The 25,851-nt window shown below is 33.0% G+C and overlaps 2 protein-coding genes across 7 annotated transcripts in view; one reads left to right on the top strand and one right to left on the bottom strand.

Annotated features, from left to right (window-relative positions):
• LOC148300992 (synaptotagmin 1-like) overlaps positions 1-9,776 on the bottom strand; it is a 72,894-nt gene extending 63,118 nt beyond the window's left edge. For 4 of the 5 annotated variants that reach the window (XM_088273982.1, XM_088273981.1, XM_088273978.1 and 1 more), the window contains exon 1: positions 9,338-9,647. The gene's annotated coding sequence lies outside the window, so the exon portion shown is untranslated. Of the gene's footprint in view, positions 1-9,337 lie in introns of all 5 variants that reach the window. The other variant, XM_088273977.1, reaches the window with a different exon arrangement.
• LOC148300993 (protein NDRG3-like) lies at positions 18-11,575 on the top strand. Of its 2 annotated transcripts, none has more exons than XM_088273983.1 (2): positions 18-109; positions 10,193-11,294. In XM_088273983.1, exon 2 carries the CDS (start codon positions 10,200-10,202, stop codon positions 11,160-11,162), a length of 963 nt encoding a protein of 320 aa, XP_088130109.1. In that variant the 5' UTR covers positions 18-109; positions 10,193-10,199; the 3' UTR covers positions 11,163-11,294. The 2 variants fall into 2 exon arrangements, with proteins under 2 accessions (XP_088130109.1, XP_088130110.1); XM_088273984.1 differs by lacking the exon at positions 18-109 and adding an exon at positions 9,662-9,803 and having other exon boundaries at positions 10,193-11,575.
• The last annotated feature ends 14,276 nt before the right edge of the window (positions 11,576-25,851 follow it).

Here is a 25,851-nt window from a genome sequence, read left to right on the forward strand (position 1 = left end):
AGCAGTACGGATTTGTGCCGCATTTTGTTTGACGTTTGATCATACTTGACAGTTCATCTAGGATCTATATTCTAGATACGTAAAATTAAAGGAGGAAAACTATATACAGGTATGTAAAATCATAACTTCCATTGATATATGTATAAATTTAATATAAATGAAGCGATATGCGATGTACTGGTGTCGTCTACAGTATTTTGCCACTAGTTTATTGTAGGTTATGTATCATTCCGGTTTGTTTTGATGCATTTTGTATTATGTAACTGCACTTTTAGTTTCAAAATATATATCATAACGTTATAAAATTTGGTTGCGTCGCGCAAGTAAAATATTTTAATTGTTTTTGCAATTGTGTATCAGGAATACATGTAATAAAAATCTTATATTTTATGAAACTACGCCCATTTCAAATATATAATCTAAGAAATCAAGATTTATATTTTATTTTAAACAATGAATCACCATGAAATATAACATATTTTATTTTTACATTGTACTTTTTTCGTATCAGATAAAAACATACATAAATAATTTCCTAAACAAACCATAACCTAAAAACAAGGAAAGGATATATCAATTAATTATGATTCATTGAAGTTGTACACTCATACACACACACACACACACACACACACACACACACACACACACACACACACACACGCACAATTTCCCAGTGAAACACTCATGTTATTTATTGTTTCGGCATTCACTTTGTTGTCAGACATGATTAAATTATAAATAAAACTATTGTTTTTTACAACTTGAGTATTATATACATATTTTAACGACTAGTTTCGGAAGCTATGTACAGATGCTTCCATCTACGGGTTTGAATACAAAGTTAATAATATATTATTAGATTAAAACCAATATTTTTAGCTTTTCCACTTTATTTTTATTTGACCAGCTACCGGGTTTCGTCGTTACCGATATCATCAGACCAGTCTGATGATGTCGGTAACGACGAAACCCGGTCGCTGGTCAAATAAAAATAAAGTGGAAAAGCTAAAAATATTGGTTTTAATCTAATAATATATTCAAAATGCAATTCCATCACGAAGTGTCAGTGGATAATATAAATCTATTACAAAGTTTATATTATTTACTGTTAAAATGCAACCGTATTTAATGTAGAGCCCTATGAATCATTGTCAATGGCGTGCATTCCATATGAGCAGTGGAATGGAATAAATATGGAGAACTGTGATAATAATACATAATAAATAATAATAATAATAATAATACTTTTCAAATATAACGTTTCTACCTCTCTAATAAAGTAGATACTTGTGTTTAGAGAGGGAGTTCGTTTTACAATTTTTTTATAAACAAACTAAATAAGACAAAGTAAATGAAAATGAAAATGAAAAATATACAAAGTAAATAAAAAATAAGAAAAATATTCTTTGGTATGAGTCCTACATGTTTTTTTTATTATTTTAGTTTTAAGTTCATATATAACTAACTAACTAACTAACCATCACGCCGCTTCCCCGCAGGGGTAGGCCGAGAGAATAGAGCGCCACACCACTCTGTCCTTGCAAACATTCTTCGCGTCTTCCACGTTCATGCATCTCCTCATACATACCCGCCGATTGTTACGACTCCTAACCTGACCACTTTCAAGTATTTGGCATACCTGATCGTGCCATGTTTTTCTCGGTCTTCCTCTGCTTCTTTTCCCACTAACATTCGCCTCATAAATTTGTTTTGCCGTTCTTTCCTCACTCATTCGTTCTACATGTCCAAACCATCTCAACACACCTTTCTTAATTTTATCGATAATGCTTATCTCAGCTTTGCATTCCTTCCTTATTTCACTATTCGCACATCTATCATACATCGTTTTGTCGCACATTCTTCTGAGAGATCGCATTTCAACTGCATTCAGTCTACTTTCATCCTTCTTTTGCCAACTCCATGTTTCACTTCCATACATTAGAGTTGGAACCAGGACTCCGTTGTGCACTGCCAGTTTAGCTTCCGCTGATAGGTTTTTATTTGCTATAACTGATTTCAGTGCACCATTCACTTTGTTCCCAGCATAATATGTTGAATGACTGAGTTTTAACGTAATACTAAAATATAGGATTTCATTCGTTTTTATTTCGTGTTTATTCATAATTTATTGGCCATTTCGGTATACCTCATGGCAATATTACCCTTCACTTAAACCCCAAGCGCTGGCAGGTGGCTGCCCTCATAATTACCAATAACAACTTTAGAGGGGAGGGTTTTTTTTTATATAGGGTGTTTTCGTAGAGGTATACAAATTCAAATTTCCCCCAGTAAACTTATGGTGGCATCCGCCGTGTGGCGTGCTGCGCCATCTTGATGAAACTGCAGCTTTCTCACATCAATGCCATTCAACTGAGGTACGAAGAAGTCAATAATCATGTATATTTTTTGACATCTCAACATAGATGAAGACGAATATGGAAGTCTGGGCATTTTCGGGGCTTACGACCGTCATTGCCTGGTTTAAGTGATCACTTTACACACGTGTAACATTCACCAATTCTATCTATGATTTTTAACCACACTACTCAAATTCTTGGAACTTCTATATACATCGTAAGCCCCGTAAATGCCTAGACTTCCATATTCTTCTTGATCTATGTTGAGATGTCAAAAATTAATATAAAAAATAATTCCTTATTGGAGATATATCCATATTTGTGAACAAGTATTTGGAAACACTCAAAATGTCGTAAGTTCAACTTAAATTAAAAATATATCATGGTTCTGTAGAGCTCTTCATTGACCGTAACATTCTGGCCGGCATCGTCTTTAAAAAATATGGGCCAATGATTCCACCTGCCCATAAAGCACACCAAACAGTGACTTTTAATGTATATCAGGGCGTCTCGACAAAGGCTACTGGGTTTTATACACTCTGAATTCAGCAATTCTGCTTATCAACATAGCCATTTAACCAAAAATGTGCCTCATCGGTGAACATTTTGCGTTGAAAAAGAGGATCAAGCTCAATATTGTTTTCGGCCCATTCACCGAACCTACGACGCGCAAAATAGTCATTCAGACTATTCATGGTGAAATGGCAAAACGCACTGACAGCAAATCAACTGTCAACTGTCAAATTGACAGTGTGTACAAAAAATGTTGCCAGTTTGAAAACCAGACCTCTAAAAAGAACATCCTATATGTAAGACATTAAAATATATTATTATAACCCAACCATTGCGTACCCTTAGAACGACAAGGTTTCAACTAAAAACATTTGGTAAAATGAGTCATTATCTTCAAATTGGTAAATTTCCAATTATAAAGCGAGCGGGTTGTGGTCCCGTGGTTACTGTCTCGGACTCTTGAGTCAGAGTTTCTGAGTTCGAACCCACTCTGTCACAATTTGAAGTCTTGACAGGCGCCGTGGCGTAGTCGGGTAGACGCTCGAGTGCGAAACTGGCGTTGCGGGATCGATTCCCGGATTCGTGCCCTATGCACCAATTGTGTACGAATAGGGTTGAAAAAAAGGAACAACATTTTTTGATACTAGAATGGGATGGAATAGCAGAAAAACAAAGGCCAAATTATGAAATATTTAGAAATGCAAAAAAACATAAATTGTAATGATAATTTAATAAATAATATGTTATTTCGAAATTCTTCACCTTTGCTTTCCATTTTTCCTTTTTTTTCAAACTCCGCCCCCTTGAATTACTCCCCTACCCCTAACTTACCTCTCTCCTTGTTTATGGAACAGTGAATTATTTATTATGTATTGAAGATGGAAGCTTTCGAAACTAGTCGTCAAATAAACTCAAACGGTAAAGAAACAAGTGTTTTGTTTAATAATTTCAACATGTCGCTCACTCCTTTCAAGAACGTCATAAATCAAAAATCGTCTATTTTCAGTTGTGCATGTTTTCGGAATATCCAGAAAATGTATTATATCCCAGCAAAATATGTATATTTTTAACTGAATATTTACTCGCTACAGGGCAGAAAGTGTTGTTTTTGCATTTTGAAGAAAAGGTATTGTTTAATTAGTTTTTTTAAATATAGTTAATATTTTTCAAATGGAGAAAAAGCATTCAGGTTTTACCTAATAAGATCTGTTGCACAGTAAAAAGTTCAACAAGTAGCTTGATATTTATTTTTAATACATTGTATTATATTTTTTGACTTTAAAAACGTTCTCCTGAAAAAAGTTTTTTGATTTATGACGTTCTTGAAAGGAGTGAGCGATGTCTTACCACAAAGTAAATACCGAAACAATAAATAAAAGTTGAAACACCTTTAAATATAAACATTTTGTTCGTTTTATGATTCCTCATTCGAATTGGTCCTTCGGATCGGATGTAAAAAGTATTGCGTGTTATGTGATATGTACATACACAAAGATATTTGGTTTTTAGCACCGAGTTTTGTGACATGCTGGTTTTTGTACAAGTCTTCAAATTCGTTAGTAAATTATGATTTTCGTTCGGCAACAGCCATAAAAATATCGGAAGTACCTACCTGCCGGGTGTCGGATAAGTTAATGCATATTCAAATAGGTCTTCCATAATAAACTACCCTTGAACTGGGTACCTACCCTCGCGCTGAAAGCTTCAGATTGAAGGCGCCCAAAACTCCTATACATTATTCAACTTCAAGCCTCCGTCTTTACCCAAGGAAGGACTTTTCCATTCACAACATTTTGGGTGTGTACAAATCCTTGTTCACAAATCTGGGTTTCTCCACTTGGCAGTTTTTTTTTTAATTTTTAAATTTATTTAATATTGTTACAATGTTTTTACAATTTAAATAAATTTTCTAAACATTTCTAACAATCTTAAAATTAAGAATGCAGTTCTCTCCGCAAAAGAGACTGAGCTCTTGTGCTTGGAGTTATTTTTACATGTTGACTATTCAACGACAAGCCTACGTCTTTACCTAAAGAAATACTTTTTTTATTCACAAAATTTCCAAATCCTTGTTCACAAATCTGAGTTTTTTCTTCACTTAGGAGTTATTTAACATGTAACCTCTCAGCATAGATGAAGAAGAAAAATAAAAAAGGTCTCTGCTAATAAATGAAAGCTTTTTCAATCCAACAAAGATGGCTGTTGTGGACTCAAATGTACTGTGTCATGAGATTATTGATGTATGTAGGAGTTCCAAAAATAAGATTTGTGTGGTTGTCCATAATGGGTAGAGTGGTGACTGTGTTAAGTGATCACGTGACCAGCCTAAGACAGGTGATAAGTCCTGTAATTACTCAGACTTATCAGACTTATTATTATTTTTGTTTAAAAATATGATCAATAAGGAAAGGAATAGGAATATTTTTTAACAAAGCGATATTTTACAAAAGTCGTTTCATTAAAAGTTAAAGTGATCGCTTAACCGGCCTATGACAGGTCATAAGCCCTGTACATATCCAGACTTTCATATTCTTCTTCTATGTGGCGATATCAAAAAATGTAAAAATAACTCGTAATATAAAAAAAATCCAGAAAAACAAGTACTTGGACACAATCAAAATGTTAGAAATTTTTTTGTCAGATCCTTCTTTCCTGTATTCTACTATTCCCCTCTTATATATCGTGGGTATACTGGCAAAAAACGTTAACTCCCTTGATTATATAATCCCTGTTCTCTAAATATTTTAGCCTAAATAAATACACGGTATTAAACTTAAGTTGAATTCACTTTTAAAACCACATAAATATGTCATTTCAAACTACTTAGTGTATTTTTCCAGTTTATAGAACTTTGAAAACTTTATAATATAAACTTTGAATTATAATATTTTCGAGTTAACGTTTTTTGGCAGTACACCCACGATATACATATTTTTCTCCGTCCTCTCGCGTTGTGTTAAGACTATTGATGTGTCTACGGCGATAACTAGCTTTATGGGTAATTAGTTGTGCTTAGCGGGACTTTATATAGAAATTTACGGGCTTTTATCTATGGGGGCACATCAATAACCGAGACAACTAACCAAAAGCGATGATCAGCTTATCCCATGGATGCATATAAACTGGTTTGTTCGATTTTATGTATGTAATGTGATTATGTATTGTGCGTTTCTATTTAAAAAAACTAGATGGTGGTTTTACTAACTTGTATTTATTTAGATTGGCCGTGTCAGGGGCATTGAAAGCTATTAAATATAAACACATGTCGCTCACTCCATTCAAGAACCTCATAAATCAAAAATCGTCAATTTTCAGTTGTGCATGTTTTCGAAATGCCCAGAAAATTTACTATATCCCAGCAAATGAGGCATATTTTTATCTTAATATTTGCACGCCACAGAGCAAAAAGTGTTGTTTTTGCATTTTGAAGAAAAGTTATTGTTTAATATTTTTTTTAAATATACTAAATATTTTTCAAATGGAGAAAAAACCTTCAGGTTTAACCTAAAAAGATCTGTTTCACAGTAAAAAGTTCAATAAGTGGCTTGATATTTATTTTTAATACATTGTGTTATATTTTTAAACTTTAAAAAAGTTCTCCTGAAAAATCAAGTTTTTTGATTTATGACGTTCTTGAAAGCGATGTGTATGTATGCATACCCCCTTCATTTTTTAAAATTATAATGGTCTATTCAGATATGAAAATTTATCCCTATACGATGATTCGACCCTGCGCCGACAAGGTCTCAAAGATTTTCCAACGAAGAGGAATTCTCCTCTTCTAGAAATTGTAGTAATTCAAAATGTTTTGTTATTCTGAAGTGGCAAAATAATATTGCAGCTAATTGCATTTGAATAACAACAAAGCGAATGGATGCCGCCAGCTTGTTTTTACTTTAACGTAACTTGTATGACAATGTTCCTATACAAGTCAGCACGGGCTACTGTATTTCAAATGGACTGTTCAGTTTGCTGTGCAATATTTTAAAGCGATACGATAAAAATTAGGCCCCATGGATTAAAAAATAATCATGTTGAAAAATAAGAGACAGTCCATTAAATATAAATGTGTCGTGTGTGTATGCTCATGTGTGTGGATGTGTAACTAACTAACTAACCACTAACTAACCATCACGCCGTTTCCCCGCAGGGGTAGGCAGAGAGAATCGAACGCCACACCACCTGGTTGTGCCAGGTTTTCCTAGGTCTTCCTCTGTGGGTGTGTACGAGGATTAAAGCAGGAATGAAGACGGAAGAAAAAGACCATGTCAAAATTAATATTTTTCTTATAAATTTGGTGGGAATCGATCCTTCGAGTTTACAAATTTTAAATACAAAGTTTTTCGCGATCATAGATAAAAACTATTACTAATGCTTTCAAAGTCCCTATCACTGTCAGCGGGACATGTAAGTCAATACTAACTGGTGTGTACAATCAACATTAAAATGGGTATATGCATATTTGAAAGGAAATAAGTAGCAGTTTGCCATGTTTTTATGGACAACAAAGTAAAACACCCTGACAAATAAACCACCAACACCACACGACATGAAAACACTCATAGAACCACAATATTTAATAACGCAGAAACAAATAATAAGGAAAAGAAAATAACTGTTGGTCAAAAGAACTTCGATTATTATGCAATAAAGCTCTTTAACGTACTCTTGTTATCCGTAAGTTCGTTAAATAAGGGAACTATTTACAAAGGAGGTATTAACGGTTGGATAATGGGGGTGGATAGAAACGACATAGATAGTGTCATTCGTTCGTATCTTGCCTTAATCCCCATACCCACCCACCTACCCATACACACACACGCACACACACACACATACACATATATATATATATATATATATATATATATATATATATATATATATATATATATACATATATATACATATATATATATATATATATATATATATATATATATATATATATATATATATATATATATATATATACATATATATATATATATATATACATATATATATATATATATATATATATATATATATATATATATATATATATACACATATATATATATAAATATATATATATATATATATATATATATATATATATATATATATATATATATATATATATATATATATATATATATATATATATATATATATATATATATATATATATATATATATATATATATGTAAATATAAAACATAACCTCACCTAAGCATAAAATATTGATGCAATTTTTTTTGTGGGGAGATCCAATTTTAGATTTCTTTCTTTGCCTCAATATGATTCATACTATATTTAAGTTTTGTACCGACATGTTCTTGGTGGAACTGCATTTAATATTATAAAACATTTTGTTTTCTACTTTTTTTTATTTGACCGGGTTTCGTCGTTACCAGCATCATCATAATTGTAATGAAGAAACGAGTTTTTGTTTATTTTCATATTTAAGAAAACACTGATTTTTTTTCTCGTCAAGATATTTTTAATATGCGGGATTGTCATCACGTAATTCCAAAGGGGTTGTATAAGTCAAATCGATGTTTCCATTCATGAGCCAAGTTATCATTGATCCACAGACAAAATGGATGCAGACTTCTCTCCTTCGTCTCGCACTTGGCTTCTGCTTGACTCTATTGCTCAGATGACCTGGTTTCTTTTACCAATACACCCCGAAACGCTCGGCCGTAAATTATATCAACTGACCTTTCTTCGCGTATTATGAACGTTCATTCTTCTTTACACTGTAAAATCTCGTAATGTTTTATTAGAAAAACCGTAAAAAACGTTTGTTGCAAATTATTTTTATATGTATTATTACAATTATTAAATTTAATTATGAAGAGGTAATATTTATACGAATATATATGAAATCTGGTAAAATGTATGATACCATATAAAATTTTCCTTAAGATTAAGATTGTTGAATTTATATTTTTATACATTGCTTATGGTAGTTAAAAAATTCCGTTTATTTTATATACCACATTTAAATCATATTTTTATCAATGATTATCAAAAATTTGTGTCATTTATTTGTTTAAAAGTAATCATTTTAAGTATTATAACGTTTGTTTTTATTATTTATGGCAGTTGTAAATTAAAACACGATTGGTGAATATCTATATTTTGTTGTAGTGATATTTACTAAGTAAAACTCAAATTTAAAACAGATAGATATTACCACAAAGTGACTGTCGACACAATTAATGAAATCTTATTTTTCGCTTATGCATTCAGTTTATATTGTTTTATAATGTTTTCTTACGTTGAAAGTAAACACGCGGTTAAAATTTGGTAAAATACGTTTTTCGTTCAAACAATCGTCTCAAAGTCGTCGATTAATCGAAACAACCAAATCCGTCTTATCTCGAGAGGTTTTCGAAACGGATTTATTAGAATTACGCGAAGTAGAGTGATGAGCGACGCGAAATTGGGATAGATAATTCGGAACGGGACTTACTTGGGCGAATGACGTCGAGGATTCTACTTGTCTGTCGGCGCGCTTCCTGCGTGCATTACCAGGATCGCAGGATGCAGGATGCAGGGTGCACTTGTCAGCAGTCGCGGAGCACTAGCCAGGGCGGGCGGACCTTCTGCTGGCGGACTCGGGTCTGGCGGCGGCGCACGCGCGACTGGGCGGAGGGCCGGAGCGGCGCCGCGCGACGACTGCGCGAACCTCTCCTAACGATTGGGAAATACCTCGCGAAGGTTGCGTTTGTATCGACGTCCCGTCCCGACTCTGAAATGACTCTATCGATTGTTTAGGCGTCGACGTTCTAGCCAAGTTTCGCCGGAAAACACCGGTCCGCAGACGGCTGGGAAGGCTGACATGTAAGCGGGATAGTTTCCCCGAATCCAGTCGACGCGATCGGTGCGCATCCCCCACAAGCCGACATTACTTCTCGAGCTTTCGTCTTGTAAACAATGTGAGTATGTGTACTGGCTTTCCCGGCGAGAGAACTGTACTTTACGCATTTACTATTTTGTGGGTTTTCGATTTACTTTATTTCGGTCAATGATTTTATCGAATTTGAATAAGTGTCCGTATGTAATAGTTTTTTGTCATTCGTTATTTTTTACTGCTTATGTGCGAGTGTTAAACATTTTTGGTTCGAAGAAAGCAACGAGTTACGAAATAAACATCGACGTATGATGTAATATTATCTTCCGCGTTAAAGAGTTACCAAAATAATGTATTGTATTCTTGTAGCGAACCTAAAAAATAAATAACCGCAGTTTCTGTATTTCTATTCGCCAAGAGTTCGATCGGGAGTCTGGCGAGGTTGTTGACCTAACGCGATTGTCCTCGTTTCAGCGGAAGCATGTCGATGGACGACGTGGAGCTGAAGACCGTCCTGCTGCAGTCGCCGGAGACGCGCGTGATCGGGGGCGCGGCGGGCGGCGCGGAGGGCGGCGCGGCGGGCGTTGTGGAGGAGTACGTGCACACGGAGCGCGGCCGCCTGCTCGTGGCCGTGCAGGGCGCGCGCAACAAGCACGCCATCGTGACCTACCACGACCTCGGCCTCAACTACGTGTCCGGCTTCCAGGCCTTCTTCAACTACGCGCACATGCGCAGCCTGCTGGAGCGCTTCTGCGTGTACCACGTGAACGCGCCCGGGCAGGAGGAGGGCGCGGCCGCGCTGCCCGACGACTACGAGTACCCGAGCATGGACGAGCTGGCCGCGCAGCTGGACTTCGTGGCGGGCCACTTCGGCATCAAGACGTTCGTCGGCTTCGGCGTCGGCTGCGGCGCCAACATCCTGGCGCGCTACGCGCTGCTGCACCCCGAGCGGCTGGACGCGCTGTGCCTCGTGAACTGCGTGTCCACGCAGGCCGGCTGGATCGAGTGGGGCTACCAGAAGCTGAACGCGCGCCACCTGCGCGCGCGCGGCATGACGCAGGGCGTGCTGGACTACCTCATGTGGTACCACTTCGGCAGCGGCACGGAGGAGCGCAACCACGACCTGGCGCAGGTGTACAAGACCTACTTCTCGGAGCGCATCAACCCGGCCAACCTGTCGCTGCTCATCGACGCGTACGTGCGGCGCGCCGACCTGGACATCGCGCGCGAGAGCGCCACGCTGCGGGTGGCCGTGCTCAACGCGACGGGCGCGCTCAGTCCGCACGTGGAGGACACGGTGACGCTCAACGGGCGCCTGGACCCCGCCACCTCGGCCTGGCTCAAGCTCTCGGACTGCGGCATGGTGCTCGAGGAGCAGCCCGCCAAGCTGGCCGAGGCCTTCCGCCTCTTCCTGCAGGGCCAGGGCTACTGCGTCAACGAGTGACTCTCTCCCCGCTGCGCTTTGATTCCTTCCCGGACCCGGGAGTATTATTCCTATCGTCGACTTTTGTAGTTGTCGCGTGAATGTTGAGCACTTGAAATATTTTTTAAATATGTACCTACCTCTACTCGCAATAAGTAGATGATGTACACACTGCATAACGTGCTACGTGATGTGATCGGAATTTAAATGCTAAATGCGATATTAAATAATAAATTGATGTATTTTCGTTATATTTATATAACACTAGGCGTTATAAGCTTGTGGAACATCGGTTTATTCGACCAAAGAACTAAATGGAAAACTGTTACACGAATAAGTTTAATGATTATCAACGATTTTTTACTTATTTATTTGATTATACTTCGATGTTGATTATTAATTGACTGATCAAATCAGAAGTATATACGTTGATATAATTTTCGAGCGTTTCCTTATATGTGAAAATTGATGCGAAAGAATTCTTACCTTTAGTCGAAGCTATTTACTTCACAAATTTCTCAACAGGTGGCGGTTCCATCTGCCTGTTCCAACTGAACTACAAAGGCAGTGGTTAAGATACTGTGCATATATACAACTTCTAGAATTCATGGCTACATGGATGTACAATAGGTAGAACGGTGTTTTAATCAAAAAATTCAATTACGTTAAATGTTACCGGGGTTTTAAGCAAAATTAGTTGAGGGTTATCAAATATCCTGGCTAAACATCATAACATTAATATATACAAGGTGAAAGTTCCATCATTGGCTGGTTTAAGTGACACCTTTATAGACTATGTAATATTTACCATTCCACTCATGGAATTGACACATTATTGAAATTTCAAATGTGTGCATGTGTGTTTCTTTAATAAATGACTTCACAGTTGACATCTATGGTTAAAAATGTGTGTTAACAATGACCTTTTTATGTTTGAGATTCCATCGAGTTATTTCACATATTAGGAACCGCCTGAATATGTCGTTTTAAATTTATTATTTTAATTTTAATTAAGACCACATGTATATCTGAGATTTTGATAATATATGTATATATATAAATATATATTTAAATATATATATAAATATGTATATTATATATATATATATATATATATATATATATATATATATATATATATATATATATATATATATATATATATATATATATATATATATGTAACAAAATAAGTTCTATAAACCATGCATAGTTTAGGTTAATTCAAACTCGAAGCTCGCTTTAATGAGCTTTCAATATTGTGAAATAACGTAGTTCTTGGAAGGCCCACAAAATGGTCGACCAAAGCAGCTCAGCACTGAAGATTTTAAATACCCTACAAATAACTGATACGAAATTGTACTGCTAATATTATAAGTGTCGATATTTTCATGTTTTGATTATTTTCATTTTGTATTGTATTTGTATGTATCGTACCTGGCAGCGCGGCAGAAGCTTCGAATCACCGATGATAATGATAATATTTACCGTAATTATTATAAAATGCATTTAATGACATGTTATAAATATAAATTTTAGGACGTTATTTACTGTTGAATCGGATAAAAAAATATTTGACTGATTCTGTTTCGCGACGATTTTTTCGAAATTGATTAATTTGACTGTGTTATGATTTGTAAATAAAAATCTTATTAGATATACTTTGTTTTATTTTCATATTTATCTTAACTTGTTTTATAGAATATACATCAGCGGGCCTGCAGATAACAAGCAATTTTTTTTGTTTAATTTACATAGCACCATTTTCGTAAAATACTTACCTCAAGTATCTTCCAACCAACCAAAAAAATATTCATATTACTCACAACATTTTTGAGTGTCTTTAAGTACTCGTTTAGATATTAAAGATCTTTCATAAGAATACAAGGCTCTCTGCCAAATAAAAGCTTTTTTAGTCCAAAAAAAATCAGCTGTTGTGAACCCATATGTACTGTGTCATGATATTGATCATATATCTATGAGTTTCAAAAAATTGAGCAGTGTGGTTGTCAATTATGGATGGAATGGTTAATGTTGCACATGTGTAAATTGATCATTTAACCTGTAAATACCCAGACTTCCATATTCTTCTTCATCTATGAGATGTCAAAAAAAGTATGTATGTTACTGTTCAAAGCCTATAGCTATTTTCAGAGGGCAGATAGTGCTTAGTAACCAATAGCTACTTATGGAATTGAGACAAGGGTAGATACTTCTAGATTAAAATCTCGACTTGAAACCTCTGAGATGAGAACTCTCTGATATACAACCGGAAACACGTTGCCGAACCGCGTAAGGTGGAATGGACAACGGAGGCTATACGGAGGCGCATATCGTGAGGTGGAATGGACAACGGAGGCTCTACTGTAATCAGCATGTAAACAATTCACAGTAAAATCGAGATACAATTTTGTTTCACATTTTAAATAAATTGAGCAGCTTATTAAAAAAATCCTTTGCAAGAGAAGGTCTGTCAGGAAGCCTAGATGCTTCTGGATCAGATCTGGGAATGCGGTGGGACAGCTTTCAATACCCTGAACTGGTACCTGCAGCGGAGGACTGATCAGCGTTCATTCATGTGTTAACGATCAACTTAACACTGCGTTATATAAAACGCAGTGCCTTATGCACCATTGGGGTGCGGATAAGGGAAGAAAAGGTTTTTATAATATGTAACCGATGAAAAAAAACGTTATTGATTAATAGTCTCACAGAGCGTCACAGACATCCTCGAAGCTATCAAACAATAGGGGCATTTTTTCAAAGCATAAATGTTTATCCATCATATAAACTTGACACAATTGTTTCGACATTAACCTCATCTTCTCTATAAACAGTTGCGTTTATCTTTACCATCAGGATGTCCTGTGTCATGGTCTTACGTGTCCTACGCATCGACTGATGGCTATCTATGTAGGTCATCTGCTATCACCATTATCAGGGCGCTACCTGGCTTTAACCTTACTTTCATTATCAAATGTTACACCGCTTTTAAAACGGCAGTCATAGATTGAATGGAATTGACAATAATATCCTGTTGAGATGATCTTTTTTTAGAACTTCAATTATTAAAAAAATAATATATACTTACAAATTGCTCACTCCTTTCGACAACGTCATAAATAAAAATAAAAGATTTTTCAAGAGAAGTTTAAAAATATAATACAATGTATTATAAATAAATATCAATCTACTTATTGAACTTTTTACTGTGAAACAGATCTTTTTAGGCAAAACCTGAATGTTTTTTCTCCATTTGAAAAATATTTAGTAAATTTAAAAAAAGAATAAAACAATACCTCTTCTTCAAAATGCAAATACAACACTTTCTGCCCTGTAGCGGGTAAATATTAAGTTAAAAATATGCCTATTTTGCTGGGATATAGTACATTTTCTGGGCATTCCGAAAACATGCACAGCTGAAAATTGACGATTTTTTATTTATGACGTTGTTGAAAGGAGTGAGCGATATATCATATTTAAACTTATTTCTGCGGTAACCCACCAAGCCAGCTTATGTGTCCTATCGGTGGAGTTATTTTTTTTTTATCTATTGTAACAAAATATACACATAAGAAAAGAAAAACTAATTATATTTTTTTACAAAATTAACTGTTGATCGTTTACGCATTAATTTATTTTGCCTTTGCTCCATATTTTTGTTTGCCCTCTTACCTCCGCTGAAAACAAATAAAAAATACTCGGAACTATGTATTAAAGTGTTTTACTTCCATATGAATTGTTCACTCTTGGGACCATCAACCCTTTGTGTGGGTGAACCGGGAATCATAGTCGTGCTCTAGAGAATTTTTATACATTAAAAAAAATCAAATAAAAATGGACCAGAAATATGAACTCTGTAAAACATATTAGAAAGTTTAGGATGTCTTCAATGTGAAGGGGTCATAATATATCTCAGCAATTTTTGACTTTAATATTATGTTTATTTAATGACATATCATATAATGAATGATCGATAAAATACCTCGTCAATAGGTTAATGCCCAATGCGCCATTGGGTGTAAATAAGGGCAAAAAATATAATTAGCATTTGATAACTGTTCCAATATTTAGTCGATAATATGATTTATGTGATATTATTTCTATATTCTTCTTCATCTTTGATGAGATGTTAAAAAATAATATGAAAATAACTCCTGTAATTGGAGATAATCCAGATTTTGTGAACAAGTATTTGGACACACTCAAAATATTGTAATTTATGTGGCTTCAATAAGAAAAACATCTGTCTTTCACTGAAGCATCAAATTTCTCTTTGATCTTCGTAATAGGGAAAAATTCCTGTATTCGTACTACGCGAGGCCTCTTTGCACTAAACAATTTGAGTGTTGTCGCAACGAACTCCTGAATTAAGCTCAGTGGAACTTACTTTAAACAACTGACGACAGATGTCACTGCCAGCCAAGGAAAACTTTTGATTTGGGGAAAACACCGCTAGATGGCAGACGCTGATAAGGAAACCCCGCTATCTAAAGGATTTGTTAAATATTCTCATTGACGTTGTTTTAAAGTAAACTGGAAATGACAGTTAAACCTAGAAGTATTATTACTTCTAGTTAAATAAATGCCAGAGATGCACTAAGGAAAATTCCACATGTGTCCATGAAAACATTTAAAGTTTTTGTTCTCGAAAAGAAATGCGAATATGTTACACCACTCATGTAAAATGATTTTATTTGAGAACTGATAAAGTGCCCTTATGAATTCATTATATTTGAGATATCACGTATACTAAGCTTGAAATAATTTCAGATCGACTAAAAGCCAAATAAGCACATAATAAAATATATGTGGAGCCGATACGAATAATTCTCTACTTTATTATTACTCCTCGACAAATATTTTTTCATATAAGATATTGAATCCATTTTATCTATTGTATTGTTTTTGAGGATCATCCTTATTCGATATTATTTACTATACATATTATTTTGTCCGCCTCCGTGTTGTAATGGTTAGCGTGTTTAGCTACCGTGCTGGAGGTCCTAGGTTCGATTACCAGGGAGGGTAAAAAATATTACTGATTTTACACTCCAATATTTATTTTATTACCCCGGACTGGTCCCTGAAGCGCAGGAGTGATCACTTTACCTTCATGTAAGTAACGATCAAGAATCGTCAATACGATGCAGTATCCTATGTACCATTGGGAGCGGATAAGGGTTTGAAGAAGATGAAGAAGAAGATACACATTCTCTATCATTTTTCCATCCTTGCTTCTCTAACCATATCCGTACCCAATGGTGCATAGGGCACTGCATCGTGTAGAAGCAGTGTTATTTGGATCATTAAATACACAAAGGAAAGTTGATCAGCCTTCCTCTTCAGGTACCAGTCCAGGGTCATATTAAATAAATATTAGACTGAAAAATCACTAATATTTATTTTGACCCTCTTGGGAATCCAACCCGGGACCTCCAGCGTGGTAGCCTAGCGCACTAACCACTACATTATGGAGGTGAACAGATAAATTATTAAGATAATTATAAAGATTAAGACAGATAAACTAAATACGCTATAAATCCTTCCACATAATAGGTAAGGAGAATTTTCTCAGGCAACTAATAAATATTTTAATTATAATTTTTGATTATTTAATTAATTGGGTAGTTATATAAAAATAATATTCCCACCTTCCCATTCGCGTTCCCGATCCGGACCTTGTGTGTAGAAAATAGCACCGAGCATGCGGTGTGCATTCGGACGAAGCAGGTTGGATATTTCATCTGGGCTCTCTTTTAGGCATTTTTAGGCCTCATTAATTCTCTGTGTGTTTTAGGAAGAGTCCTTCACAGGAGATGGGATGTCTGCTGTCTGCTGAATGAAGGTTACACTCGACACGAGCGAGCAGGGAGTCGAGATGTAAGCGCCAGATTATATCAACGTCTCCGGCCGCGACTCCACACAGAGACCCCGGAGACAGACGAGAATGAAAAAGTTTCCCATTTCGCGAACAAAGTAAATCTCACTTTAAAGAAAGCAGGAATTAAGCGAAGTATTCTGCAAATTTTTGGCCTGATTTTGGCCGAAACGGCTCAAAAGGGGGGAGGAAAGATGTTGAATTTCACAATGTAGCAATATTGTTACTTTATTTTATTTTATTTATTTATTTAATATAGTCGCAAGAGTTTTAATATATATATATATATATATATATATATATATATATATATATATATATATATATATATATATATATATATATATATATATATATATATATATATATATATATATATATTTGTAATAAAATACCTAGGTACCTACCTATACATTTTATTAAGTACTTACAAATAGTACCTACCAGTCTGATGATGTCGGTAACGACGAAACCCGGTCGCTGGTCAAATAAAAAAGTGGAAAAGCTAAAAATATTGGTTTTAATCTAATAATAAATTAAAAATGCAATTCCATCACGAAGTGTCAGTGGATAATATAAATCTATTAAATAGTACCTACATAAAACAGTTCTACCACCAGATATCGCATGCGTCGCACAGAATAAAACAAAAGACTTCCGATAGAAAAAAATAATATTCTGAACTGTCAGAATCAGAAAGATAGATAGAAACATATTATAAAGATAAATTAAGAATAAACTTTAATTATAAACTCTAATTACAAAGCAACACATTGTTTATTTTATTATTATACACCCACTTTACATATTATTTACACCCAATTTACAAAGAAAAATATTACCACGTTATATATATATATATATATATATATATATATATATATATATATATATATATATATATATATATATATATATATATATATATATATATATATATATATATATATATATATATATATATATATATATATATATATATATATATATATATATATATATATATATATATATATATATATATATATATATATATATATATATATATATATATATATATATATATATATATATATATATATATATATATATATATATATATATATATATATATACATATATATATAAATATAATGATTTTTTCTAAACATTTTGAAATAAAACAAAAAACGGGTATGGTTAATAGGTATATAAAAAACACAAGGTAAGAAGCATGTTAAAAGGAAAAAAAAGAGAAAATACAACTAATCACCAACACAAATATCTTTCCGTAAAGTGTTTTTTCATATTCTCAATATTATTAATATTTAAAGCATTTACTTTGTGGTTAGTCATTTATTTAACTTATTTATTTTTTTACAAAAATGTTAGTAATATTAGTATTTAAACGCTCACCGAGATTTTTATGTCTACCGGTTTCGAGACAAACCAGTCTCTTCGTCAGGACAATCACTACTACAGCATGCAAATAATACTACTCTTCGCTACCATAGCGCTATTTACACACGCACATTCTTCGGGTCGACCAAAAATCGCATGTGTTAAGCATTTTGTGTAGTTTTGAGTAACTAAGAATTTTTTCAGTACATTTGTGTTGGATCCCTGACTGGGTTCAATATTCATATACTTATCATCCATAGGATATATATTCCAGTATTTGATGTGTCCAATTTTAAACGGGTCATTAGATGTTGGGACGTATTTGATATTGTCTCAATATGTTCTTTACATATGCATAGTCTCATTACTCCTAAACATAAGCAAATGTCTTAACAAATGCTTATGATTTCCATCTATTTTGTTTCTTGTGACAAAACAAAAACACCACTTTCCACAAAAACACCACTTTCCACAAAAACACCACTTTCCACAAAAACACGATTTCCACCACTTGGATGTGCTACCGAAAACCAACAATGAACGGATTGCCACAAAATGCGTGGCTGGCGGGAAATTCAAAAAACAAACTCGAAATATTTTTAAAGGACAAAAAGATGAAATTTTTAAATTGTAAAAAAAAACTGCAAGTAAAATTGATGTACGAAGATGGGATTACAATATATTCATGAATTGATTCAGCGGTTGCTTTGTGGTAATATCTATTCATTTTTAACATAAATTCTGCTTGGTAATACCGCTATTTCCTCAAACCTAATGTGAAACATTTTTTGATGAATTCAGCATCATTGCCAATCAAATACGTGTCATAATAGATTTTAAGTAATAGTGAAAATAACCAAGTAAAATTTTAATAAAGTGTGGGATTATTATAAATTTACCAACATTTGGTAAGTGGTAGTTATCTTTCTGCGCTTACACTGTATTGATCCTGAAACAATGTAATTTTTTTAGGGTAGTACCGTAAACCTTTTGAATATATGTGCTATTAAAATCAAATAATCTACAATTACTGCGAATTTATTGCCCTTTACAGTACATAAAAAAAATGTTTTATAACCGACGATTATTGTATTTTTTCACGTAAGGTCGTATTTTTTCATTAGTTGACTAAACAAAAAAAAGTGTTATATTTTACAATTAAATAAAGTTTATCGCCAAATTTCTGGAAATATCTATAATTGCAATCATAATGTCCTTCCACCACATAAAAAATATTTTACACAAAAGCTTTTATTTTATTTTTATCTCACCAATAGATGTCTCTAGTGAAGTTTTATTGATTCAAGAACAAGGTTTCTAAATTGGTTCATATATACAGAACTTCCAAGAATTTGAGTAGTGTGGTTGTCAATAATGGGTAGAATAGGTGAATGTTACGCGTGTGTAAAGTGATCACTTAAACCAGCCTATGACGGTCGTCAGCCCCGTAAATGCCCAGATTTCCATATTCTTCTTCATCTTTGGTGAGATGTCAAAAAGTAATATCTAAATTAACATGTAAATATAAATAACTAAATCAAAAGCTCATCAAATAATAAATCAGATTTTGATGTCATTTTTTGGGTTATTGAGCTTTTTGTCGGATTATAAAAATACTTACTGATTTAAATGAAAAATTACAGCGTTCATTTGAAAATTCTTACAGCTCCTGATAAGGTTTCTTAATTTTCATATTTTATATTCCTTTTTTCCCTCACCCCATTGAAAACATAAGTGCCCAGACTTCCATATTCTTCTTCATCTTTGATGAGATGTCAAAAATAATATTTATTTTATTTAATTTGCGTATTTCTTTTATTTAAAAATATATAATTTAGCAAAAAATATTATGTAAATACTTATGTTTTTAAATTTTTGTACGATTTTAAATGAATTTTTCAACGCGTTCTAAAATTATATTGCTTTTTGATATCTCATCAAAGATGAAGAAGAATATGGAATTTGGGCATTTACGGGGCTGACGAACGTCATAGGCTGGTTTATGTGATCACTTTACACACGTGTAACATTCGTAAACATTCACTGTAAACAGTTGCCTTTATTCTTAACATCAGGAGGTCAAATAACAAGGATTGATTAATAATTAGTTGAATTAAATCAATTTGAAAATATAAGACTAGTTAAATAAGTTGACAATAATCCTTTTGTATCTGCGGCTCGCCAGTATTACTAAGTTACCTGAGGTACATATCCTTACGTTGGGGACGTCTCGACATCCACGTGACCTTTGACAATCCTGCGACACGTGGGACGAAGGGTATGCTTGCTTAACGAACAGGGATGGAAGGAAATGAAAGGGGAGAGTCCAAATTTACAGATTATTACGGAATGTCGCGTGGAAATATGAAATATTTGGGAACAAGGGGGATCTGTAAATAGCGGAGTTCTGTTTTATAGAACTGCTGTAACAAAAATCAGCAGTTTGTTCTTTTTTGTCAGATGGAAAAATAGGAGCACATTTTGGTTTCTCAACATAGATGAAGAATCATATAGAAATCTGGGTATTTGCAGAGCTAATAGGTCATAGGCTGGTTAAGTGATCATTTTACAACACGTTTGAAATTTACAACTTGATCTTTGATTTACGTTTATTAAGCGTGTAATATATTCTAGAATTCTACAAAGTAAAATAAAAAATAAAACAACCATGTACCTACATATATGTGGCGTGCACAGAGAATTAATGAGGGTAGGTAGTTAAGGTCGGTAATAAGGTAAGCTAGGTACTAGTAAGGTAGGGTAGGTTTTTGTACTGGTTGCGTTTTTGTATGACATGCGGATAAGTTAAGATAGGCACTGATTTTCTGCCTACATGGAATGCACGCCCTTGTATATGTTGTAAATATATATAATATGTAGTGGTTTGTCCGCCTCCGTAGTGTAATGGTCAGCACGCTGGGCTACCGTTCTGGGTTCGATTCCCAAGGGGGGTAAAATAAATATAAGTGATTTTTTTCACTGTCATATTTATTCAATATTACCCTGGACTGGTACCTGAAGCGGAGGGCTGATCACCTTTCCTTCATGTGTAAACGATCAAGATAACACTGCGTTTATATGACGCAGTGCCCTATGCACCATTGGGGTGCGGATAAGGGTTTTATTATGTATTATTATTAGTGGTAAATACGAAACTAATACTGTAGTACAATTTAAATTATATTAAAATTACAGGGATTGATAAGTAAGGTTTAATGAAGCATCGTAAACTAAAAAAAATGTATTAAAAAAAATATATGTTAACGATAAATGTATTAATCCAACGAGGTAATAAAAAACTATTTTTCCAACAACGCCATCGAAATAAGTGCTCCTTACGCATAATTACACATTAAAAACTTCACATTTAAATACTTTATCTTATGCATCATAAACTGCGGATAAAAGATAGAAGTTATAATAAAGTGTAATAAAAAAGTTAGAAGTGACTATTTCCTTCCATTTCTAATCCTGAAATGGACGCTATCGAGATTTTTTAAATATCAAAGTTTTCCTTTTATTCATTCGTATCGTTTCCATTTTGTGTATATCAAAGTTTAGTTGAAGAAAGAGCACACAAACACTACGATAAATATATTTTGAAATTTGTTTTTTTGAGAAGAATATTTCAGAAAAGTTTTTGAAAATACTTAATACTTGATACACGAATTAAGCATATCGTAGTTATACAAGAGAAAGTAACCATGTGCATTTTTGAGAAAAACGTAATTATTGACTATTTGATATCTTACTAGCTTAATATTGCCCTAAAAAATCCCAAAGCGATTTTAAACTTGGAATAATAATATATTGACTTGTTAAAAATGACAAACTGCATTTATCTTCATTTTCTTGCCTAGCCAAAGTGACTTTAAATGGCCCTCCTGAACATTTTCCTTTTTGTTAGTTGGTCACTTTCTCCTGTACGACTACGTATATTTAAAAAATATATTTATAGCGTTTAGTTTGTTGTTATGTATTAATTTTTACTTTTTTACTTTTTTTTACAAATGTGTTATTATAAAATATCGGATTGTGGTCCCGTGGTTAGTGTCGCGCACTCTTTAGTCAGAGTTTCTTGGTTCGAACCCACTCTATTTAATACCTATTTCTAATAATGAGCCGCTTAGGCTCACAAAAATAGTATAAAATTGAAATATTTGTGTGAATAATAAAAACACAAATATTTTTCTTTTTTAATTATATTAAAATAAAATAAATAAATTTTAGCATATAACCACTTACCGAGATTTTAGTCTACCGGTCGAGACGTACCCGTCTCTTCGTCAGGACAATCACTACATCCATGCAAACAATTCTACACGTCATTACAATAGCACTATTCACACACTTACAACTACACAAAATATTTATCACATGCGTTTTAGATTGACCCGAGGACCAACATGTACTGAGGATTGCAGAATAGCTTACACTAAAGGCAGAGGTTTAAGATGCACATAGAACCTTTAATTAACACGTTAATTAATTTTCCATGATGTCCACTTTTTCATCCTAAAACATTGATTAAGCAAGATATGTCATACCTACTTTAAACCCCGCCGGAAACCATTATAATCCTATCCAATAAGTCAAAATATTGACAAATATCTTTCTTAATGCCTTTAGCGAGATAGCGAGTATTTTGGCGTAGAATTGTCACTCATGAATAACATGAAATTATAGTAACTTTGACCTCCAGAACGCTAGCCGAGCATGCTGACCATTACACTACGGAGGCGGACAAATTCCCGATCGATTCTCAGAGGGGGGTCTAATAAATATAAGTGATTTTTTCACTCTAATATTTATTCAATATTACCCTGGACTGGTACCTGAAGCGGAGGGCTGATCACCTTTCCTTCGTGTGTTAACGATCAAGATAACACTGCGTTTATATGATACATTGCCCTATGCACCATTGGGGTGAGGATAAGGGTTCGAATGAATGAATGAATAGTAACTTTGAACAAAATGAGTAAATCCACACGAGTAGCTGTAGGCTATAAAACTTATAAAGTTGAAGCCTAAGTATGGCCATGATAAGCAGTGTTGCATAAACCGTATCTAGATTTCAGAGTCACTTGGAAGTTACGTAATTAGAAAAAATCCTTAGTGCTTGTTAGACCCCGCGTATGCGGAATGCATCGAAACACGTGTCATAATATATTTTTAGAAATAGTGTATGTACATGGTTAAATTTGAATTAAAAATTGATAAATATTACCAGAAAGTGACTGCCGAATAAATTAATGAAATTAAGAAAAGGTTTTTGCGTGTTTACCTAAGTAATGGAATTAATTTAGAGTACCTGCGTAAAAGAGATCTAGAAAGTATTTTAAATGTCGTTGACCTTTAAAAGAAAAGTTACATTCTGCGCTAAATTAAAACTTAAATTTAACCTTTACAAACTAACTAACTTTAATTAAAATATTTTTGATAATACAGGATGGCGCAAAATTAATCACGCTATCGGAAGATGTTATAATTTTTGCAAATAGCGTCAAACCACAATAATATTTGACATTTGTAAACTAGACTGCTGCAGTATACAAAAAGATTAATAAAACGGGCACAAATATGTATCGACACTGGCGGCAGCCACTTTACGGATATCATGTTTTTCATTTAACAACAAAAAAAAATGTATAGGGCCAAATAAAGATTTTCATTACTGAAAATCTCTTCTTTCTCTCTTTTTCATGGTGTAGGCCTTGTGGCCTGTTTTTAAGAGGGATAAGCATCCCGCGATGTCGATGCCCAGCTGTCGATCCATTTCTTTGGTGATCTGCCCGGGAGTCGTCTACCTTAGGGTTGGCCGTACATTGCAATGTTGGGGAGTCTGGATAGTTTCATTCTCCGCACATGCGCATACCATTGTCTCCTTCGATACCTTCCCCACCTAACGACATCTTCGATCTCGCATGTTTCTCTTATACTGGCGTTCCTTATTCTATCTTGTAGACTCTTGCCAGTTATGCTTCATAGTCTTTATTTCTGACACCTTGAGCGTTTTTTTTTACGATTGTACTAAAAATCATTTAAATGTTATTTAAAAACAAAATTAGATGATTAATTTTGCGCCTCCCATTTTTTTGTATTATTAATAGTAAACAAGATGGCGACGCGCAATATTGAGACGTTTAATATTTTCCCGCCCGTTGCTTTCTAGTAATTAAAAATATTAATTGGAACGTCCACGACGAGCCGCTGACAATGGATACTTGAAGCGAAATTTTATTCAGGAACGGAAAAATACATAAAAATCTCGCTTGGCGCAACGTCCTGTACAGATCTGGAATTCTGAATGTCGCGGTGCGATGTTCCTCCAAAGGAAATGTTAAAAATCATGGGTTTTAAGAAAATGTATGCCTTTATTAAGGATTAAAATCAGTTATATATTTAATTTAAGGGTTAAATCACAATCTGGATGATCCAGGGTGCGACGCTGCGTGAGAAGCCAGTCCGTGTCTTTGCGCACGGTAAAACAATATATGTATTTTTATTATTTCCTTACCATTCGAAAAATTCAAATTAGTGTAAAAATTATTTTAAATGCTATTCATATATAATATTTGTTTCTTAAAAACGCTTATTTTTACAATACTAAAACGGTATTTTAAGCAAAAAAAACATTTGGTTTTATCGTATTACCGGGCCTTAATTAAACAGTGTCCTTTTTGATTCTCTTATGCCTCAAGTTATTCACAAAATACAAAACTTCAATGTCAAGATATATATATACATATATATAAATATATATATGTATATATATATATATAAATATACATATATATATATATATATATATATATATATATGTATATATATATATATAAATATACATATATATATATATATATATATATATATATATATATATATATATATATATATATATATATATATATATATATATATATATATATATATATATTTATATATATATATATATATATATATATATATATATATATATATATATATATATATATATATATATATATATATATATATATATATATATATATATATATATATATATATATATATATATATATATATATATATATATATATATATATATATATATATATATATATATATATATATATATATATATATATATATATATAAATATATATATATATATATATATATATATATATATATTTATATATATATATATATATATATATATATATATATATATATATATATATATATTTATATATATATATATATATATATATATATATATACATATATATATATATATTTATATATATATATATATATATATATATATATATATATATATATATATATATATATATATATATATATATATATATATATATATATATATATATTTATATATATATATATATATATATATATATATATATATATATATATATATATATATATATATATATATATATATAT

The sequence above is a fragment of the Brachycentrus maculatus genome, unplaced genomic scaffold, assembly GCF_059751285.1.
Source record: "Brachycentrus maculatus isolate JH-2025_06_01 unplaced genomic scaffold, ASM5975128v1 h1tg000624l, whole genome shotgun sequence".
NCBI classification, from domain to species: Eukaryota; Metazoa; Arthropoda; class Insecta; order Trichoptera; family Brachycentridae; genus Brachycentrus; species Brachycentrus maculatus.